Source organism: Oryza sativa, chromosome 10 (assembly GCF_034140825.1).
Source record: "Oryza sativa Japonica Group chromosome 10, ASM3414082v1".
Lineage (NCBI taxonomy): Eukaryota > Viridiplantae > Streptophyta > Magnoliopsida > Poales > Poaceae > Oryza > Oryza sativa.
This window is the reverse complement of record NC_089044.1, coordinates 1,359,872-1,366,836: the sequence shown is the minus strand read 5'-3', so window position 1 is coordinate 1,366,836 and position 6,965 is coordinate 1,359,872. Positions and strand designations below refer to the sequence as shown.

The window sequence follows — 6,965 nt, the reverse complement described above, 5'->3', positions numbered from 1 at the left end:
CACCATTGGGCATCTGTGCGCATCACCACGCTGCCATGCCCTGGCGCCATCTTGTAGGTAGTATAAAAGTAACATAGTGTGCACGTATGCCTCTAAATTAGAATAAGAGATGAGATATTATAGGATCACTGAGATATTAGAAAAGATTTTTACAAGTATATTGTGTAGTGCCCTGTAAAGCTTATTAGTTTGCTTAGATGTGCTTACCATTCTTGTCTTACCCATAATAGATACTGAATTCTGAAGATGCTCAGTTATAATGATTCAACAATGTAATTTTTTTCAAGAATAATAGTAGTTAGAATATACAGATTCAATTTGGGAATGCAAAATTTGATATTCTTGCATTCTTGACGTTTGAGTTGAAATTCTGAAACAAAATGAAACTGTTTTAGATCCTCCACCTCCGCCGCTTCGATCCTCTTGTTCTCAAGCGTTAAAAGTTAAAACCCACAAGATGATCTAGTAGCTATCCATCAACTAGCCATGAGACCATCACGGAATGATTACACATGCAGTCTGCCAGACAGTCACTAACTAGTAACATCCTAATTAACAAAAGAAACCCACATGCATGCCCAGACCTTCAGGATTGTAAGACTAAGACCTACGTGATAATATGTTATGGATCACAAAATGGCAATTGTCACACTTCTCTAGTAAGCATGATGCTGCAACACGGGAGGCAATGACCGATCATCAACACAGCTTGCTGAATGCTTCGCCTCCCAGGAGCATAACAATCCACCTAGCAATTCTCCTAGATAACAACCCATGAAACAAGCAGCTATTCAAAAGGGATAACATGCATGCTAAATTAATTGAAAAAACCTGAGATGATTGAGCCTCCTATAACGCGTCTTGGCTCTACTGTAGCCTGTCCTTTGTGTGCCGATGTTGACGGCTCAATGTGCGTCACCACATGACATCATCAAGATCTTTGGAGTGCAATGGCCCCTTTGCTTGCTTTGAACATGGAACTGATGAAGGTTTGCTCTTTTTGCTAGAGTGCCTTGGTTCTTCTTTTCTTGATCTGTAACCCGCAACACGTGATGGATTCTTTGATAGCTTTGAACATGAAACATTGCATGGTTTCTTCCTTTTGCTACAATGTGTTTGTTCATCTTCGCATCTTCCCTCATGCTCTTCTTCTAATGACAAACCATCGTGCCATGGTTCCTTTGCTTGCTTTGGGCATGAAGCATCGCATGGCGATCCTTTTCCGCTGTAATGACTTGGCCCTTCTTCACCATTGATGCTTGGCGCTGTCAGCATAACTCTAATTTCATCTTTATGCACATCTATTAGAGCATTATCATTCTCATGCATGTCAGCCTCAGCCAGCCAGACATATGGTTCATCTTCATCAGGGAGATATGGAAGTATAGGATCACTGTGTTCCCTTTCACCTTTCCGTTTCAACCTCCCATTGACCATTACAAATGCTGAATCATAGAATTGCTTCCATGTAAACTGAGATGACTTCTTCTTATGGATCTAAAGAGGAATCATAGAAGAGAGCATAGTCAAATTTCTTGTTTACATAAAATGAAATCATGATAAGCTGAAGATCGAACAGACATTTTTCGAACCAAAGCAACCAATTTATAACCATATTACAACCTTCCGGAAAAACTACAACTTAATTACCATTTCAATCCAACTTCTCTCACAGCCAAAGGAACCACAAGTTAAACGCAAAATCCTCTCTGCCATTTTTTTCAACTCTCCTAATGCTCTGTGAAGCATCCACCAAAAATCTATAACATATGAGAGCAAAATTAACTTGGATATTGCGTTAATTTGGAAAAAAAAAACATCGTGAGCTCATGGAAATAAGTACGGATGTTTTTTTACTGAAGGAAAATTACCTGCATCACGATCCAAGTTTTTAATATTCCCAAAATTTGAATAGTCTACTATTTCAGTTATTGAACAAGTCTTGTAAAGTTCCAACTGATCCAGAATCTTTTCTTGAGTAGACTGATCTTTGTACATATTAAGCATACACTCAACAAGTGCATCTGTGAATATTCCAAGATTCTCAATTTCATTTTTGTTGTGGAAGTAGAAGAAGGGATTCAAATAATAACCAGCTAAGTGCAATGGTGTCTTCAGACTGGCATTGCATGCATCTCCTGTCTATGATATTCCATATAGGCAGATAATGCTTCTCCATGTTTAAAAACCGTAATGCAATTTCCTTTTTAGCATTTGCAAGATCACCATAAATGGATGCCATAGATAGTACCCCACTGTCTGACCTCAGAACATCCACTATTGGCTCCAGGCTGCTGATAGCATATAGCACTCTATGCCAGAACATCTTGTTTACTACTAGATTATAGAATTTCTCACCCACAGCTTCCTTGGACCACTTGCTGTCCTCCCAATCCCTAGAAACAAACATAGTCTTCAACTCAAACCTCTTATCATAAAGGCTCTTCAAGTTCAAGTAGGATGTGATGGAATGCGTAATCCCAGTTTGGACTATATCCCTTTGGTTGGTGAACTTGTGCATCATGTCCAACAAATGTGCACATCCATATATAAAAGCAGTGATTAACCTTGCATCCTCTATTATATTCTTGATAAAAGTAATATTTTCAATGTCTTCAAGCATCGAGTCAATACAACGTGCAGCACACTGCGTCCAAAATATGCTAGGTCTCTTTGCAGTAAGCATTGTTGCCATTAAGCTGTTTGGTTCAATGTTTGAGACAACTTGCACCACATTTTTCTCACCAATTTCATCAATACACGAGTCAAGCAGTCGAAACTTATATGCATCATTATAAGCCTCTGATGAAAGATGGATGGATCGAATAAAAGTCAAACCAATAATAGAGTGGGCTCCCAGCATCATAAGGCGCCTTCCATTTTCATCAAGCCAAGTGTCAAGAATAATAGAACATCCCCCAAACTCCAATGAATCCTTCAGCCATCGAACTTTATCAGTTATAGCTGAAACATGCTCCTGCAATAAATTCTCTCGAAGCTCATCCATAGAGGGCCCCTGCAAGCCAGGGCCAAATTTTCCAATTTCATCTAACATTAACTGGAAACTCTCTATGCAAAGAATATTAAAAGGAATCCCAGCTTCATAGCAAAATGCTGCTATGCTTTCAACAGCCCTTTTCCTCTTCTTTGCCATCCATTTTGCACCTTTGGCAGTTTTTGCATCTTCTCCACTCTCCATTAATTGTTCCGTAGTTGCCCTTGAAGCATCCATTGGTTCTTCACTGCCTTGGCATTTGAGTTCACTTACTTCTGATTCCTGATGTATTTTCACTGGAAGTATCACAAGTCATGAGTTAAACCATTCATCAGTTTAGGTTAGTCAGGAAAATAAATTGAACTATTTTGGGGAAAACAAAGCAAGGTCTTGCTACAACATGATGGGAAGCAACAAACATTCTCTCTTTCTATACTGTTCTCCATACTACTCTAGTTTATCTATTCCGACTCCTGTAGTCACGGATTAAAAGGATTAAAAGCACCCACATGCAAAATAGGTAATTCCACTTAGTCCTTTGCAATACGTACATGGTCTACACAAACAACATCTATTTGTTATCCTACACTTTTTGCCCCGATTGCATGGAACTTAGGGCTTGTTCACTTCATTGCAAAAAAAAAAAAAAAAAAAAAAAAAACAAACAAACAAACTTTGGTAATGTTAAAGTTTGGTAAGGTAAGGTGAGGATGGGTAGTGCTCAGTTTGGCACCTTACCAAATTTTGGTGGAATCTTTTAGAGCAGAAAGTTTGGGAATTACCAAAAAAAAGTATGTTTAATTTGTTGCCTTGCCAAACTACCGAAAGCTTGAAAATAGCAACAAACTGAACTAAGCCCTCATAGATCATGCATGCATCTCATAGGTCACAAGCATATAAAATCTGCAAATAATCGATCTGATTGACATTCACATACACAATCTTGAATCCAGAACGAGAGCAATCTGTGAAAGAGACAAACGGCATCCCCTGTACTGTATATCCCTAATATAAACCCTGTACATATCCCTAAACTGCTTGTGAAAAACGATCAAAGACTTCCCTACGCAACCCGCAGCGGCGACGAAGAGGAATCGACCGGAAGCAAGAACAGGTGACCCCCCCGATTGCAAACGCAAACAGATTATTTCCGGGCAAGAACCAGCTAAGCTGTTGCTGCTGCGGCTAGGTGATGACGATTAATCGAGCCAAAAGGGCGGCGGAGGAGCGCAGAGGCTACTGACCTCTGAGGCGCGGAATATATACCCACAGCTTCAATGGAGGCTGCGGCGGAGGACAGCCGGAGAAGGACGCCGGAGAGGGTTTCTTGGACTTGGAGTTGGCTGCCTCTTCATTTCCCTTGGGCTTTCTCTCTCTTCGCTATTCATTCTCGTTTTGTTTTTATTTTTCTCCATTTTCATTTCGTCTTAACCAGAGCCCCCTATATCTATGGTCTGTCCGCTCATTGTCAATCCAAACTTACCAAAATATTAAGAGAAAATCCATAAAATGCCATCGACAAGCACCTTGATCCTAAAAATGCCATTGACAAACGCAACTTCCTGAAAATGCCATCGTACAAGCCTATTTCTCCCAGAAATGCCATCACACCGTTAGTCCACACCGTTAGAACAAAACATTTTACAAGAATGACTAAATTGCCCTCACTCCAAATAATACTATCCCAATCCACCGGTAAAAAAAAAAACTACCGCTAATGCTTGATGCGTCACATGGCCGGCCTGCCTCGAAGGCGCCGGCCTGACACGCGGCTAGCCAGAGGAAGTGGGAGGCTCACGTCAGCGGCGGCGAATGACTCGTCGTCGCTGTGGTTGGAGTCGGAGTCGGCGCTTCGCTCGCCGTCGCTGGAGGAAGAGGAGGAGAGGCGGGCGAGCCCCGCGGCGGTCATGCTCCAGACGCGGGCGCCGCAGTAGGGGCAGCGGACGTGCGGCTCGAGCAGGCCACGGTGGATGACGAGGAACGCGCGCGTCCGCGACGGCATGAACCCGCGGTACGCGCCCACGATGTCGTCGTACACTGCGCCGGCGACGGCCAGTGGCGGAGCTAGCGGCATCGTTGAGCCCGGGCGAGTAATAGCGTTTTTCGGTGATCGACTAATTTTGATAGGTGTTGACAGCTATTCGTAGTGAAGACGACATCGACGGAGCACGGGCGGCCGCCCGACCTGCCCGGGAGGTGGATCCGCCACTGGCGACGGCCACCGCGTGCTCGCAAAGTGGCCCGGCACGGCGGCGGCCGCGCGGCAGCAGAAGAAGAGCAGCTTCGCCATCACCGGCCAACCTCCCCCAATGAGTCGATGCCTGGGACCGTCGTGCGGATGCCTGCTGCCGAGGCGCCGTCGCCTGGGACCACCGTGCCTGCGGCTGACGCGCCGCCGCCTGGGACCACCGCGCCGCCGCATGCCACCTCCTCGCCGCCCGTCACGTCAACGCCTGGGACCACCGCGCAGATGCCTGCTGCCGACGCGCCGCCGCCTGGGACCGACGCTCCGCTGCCTTCCACCTCCTCGCCGCCCGTCACGTCGACGCCTGGGACCGCTGCCGCAGGCGCCGCCTGGGACCACCGCGCCGCCGCCTGGGAGCCCCGCGCCACCGCCTGCCACCTCCTCGCCGCCCGTCGCGTCGACGCCTGGAACTGACGTGCCACCGCCTGGGAGCGTCGCCTTGCCGCTGTCGCCCATCGGGAGCTGGCGATTGAAGTGGAGGGGAGGAATAGTGGCCGGCGATGGGATGGAAGAGAAGGGGATTTATCCTTTGTTAAGGAGGGTAATTTGGTCATTTTGACAAAATTAACGGTGTCTAACAGAGTGAAAGTGACGGCGATGGCATTTTTGGGACAAAATGGCTCGTACGATGGCATTTGCTGGAAGTCGCGTTCGTCGATGGCATTTCTTGGATTAGGGTGTTTGTCAATGGCATTTCAGGTTGTTTAATTCTGGCACCGAACCAAATATTCCCCCTTTAAAAAAAAAGAATCCAATAGTACTCGAGGGTTTACAATTCCGGAAAACCGGTCGAATTCCACGAAATTTCAAGGTTTCGACGAGACTCGAAAGTAAAAGCCGTCTGAGATAGTTTCATCCAAATACAAATTTGAATTGATAAAAAAGGAAGAAATCAAATAAAATCTTATAAATAGTATGATATTCATAGAACTTATCGGGATATAAATTTTTGAAAAAATTGATGTATTCTGTCTATTTACTGAAATTTATAGTAGGAAAGAAAAGAATAAAGAATTAAAAAAAGAAAAAAAATCAGTTTACCTCTTTTTCTAGTTACCGATTGTGTCGACGGGGATACCCGTAGACCGGATGTAGAGGGTATTGGGGTCCGTTGGAACGAGTATTTACGTAATACGACATCAAGCAAAAAAAAACAAGGATTATACTGGTTCAGGCCCCTTGATAGGTAATAGCCCTAATTCAATTGGTATGTGATTATATGATGGAAACCACAGATTACAAAGGGAATAACAGAACTTGATGATACCGACGAGACCGTAGTCGAGTTGGTCCGACTAGATCTTCCGGCGACTTGGCTCCTGTAGGCTCCGGCTCCATAGGCTGTGGTGGATATGTTGGCGGTAATATTCGATGCCTTAGGTCCTGCCCGGGGAGTCCCTTATATACCGCGGGCCAGTTGATCTCGAAGTAGGACTCGGAGATATCGGACCCCTCACGGTATGGTAAAGACCCAATCTTATCCAAGTATGACTCCTTCCATCCATAGATTATGTTTCCCTCACGTGATAGATTTCCTTAACGTGTACGGAAACTATCCGTATACACGCGGGTATACCGTATTGGTACCTATCGTACATCCAAGGATAGAGGGTATACCTTATCCGTAACCCTGACAGTAGCCCCCGATTTCTGCTTAAATGAACTCGTGTAACCGATCGCGACTTCTGATGTCGGAATTGTTGTCATTCTCATCTAATCGATCTC

At 44.7% G+C, this 6,965-nt stretch overlaps 1 protein-coding gene and 1 non-coding gene across 2 annotated transcripts; both read right to left on the bottom strand.

Moving 5' to 3' along the window:
• Positions 1–298: 298 nt before the first annotated feature.
• Positions 299–4,369, bottom strand: LOC4348002 (uncharacterized). Its single transcript, XR_003238857.2, has 4 exons — positions 4,240–4,369; positions 1,872–3,291; positions 1,651–1,760; positions 299–1,497 (listed from the first exon to the last, which is right to left on the bottom strand). It is a non-coding gene; the product is annotated as an uncharacterized protein (transcript).
• A 355-nt stretch (positions 4,370–4,724) lies between these two features.
• LOC112936654 (EID1-like F-box protein 3) lies at positions 4,725–5,417 on the bottom strand. Its single transcript, XM_026020865.2, has 3 exons — positions 5,218–5,417; positions 5,123–5,180; positions 4,725–5,048 (listed from the first exon to the last, which is right to left on the bottom strand). The coding sequence occupies exons 1-3, from the start codon at positions 5,415–5,417 to the stop codon at positions 4,725–4,727; spliced, it is 582 nt and encodes a 193-aa protein (XP_025876650.2).
• Between the last annotated feature and the right edge of the window lie 1,548 nt (positions 5,418–6,965).

Coding starts and splice junctions, on each gene's coding strand:
- LOC112936654 (XM_026020865.2), bottom strand. CDS start 5,417: ATGCGGCGGCGCGGTGGTCCCAGGCGGCGGCGCGTCAGCCGCAGGCAC. Junction 5,181..5,217: donor GGCCACTTTGCGAGCACGCG/GTGGCCGTCGCC, acceptor CCTCCCGGGCAG/GTCGGGCGGCCGCCCGTGCT. Junction 5,049..5,122: donor CTACGAATAGCTGTCAACAC/CTATCAAAATTA, acceptor GCTCCGCCACTG/GCCGTCGCCGGCGCAGTGTA.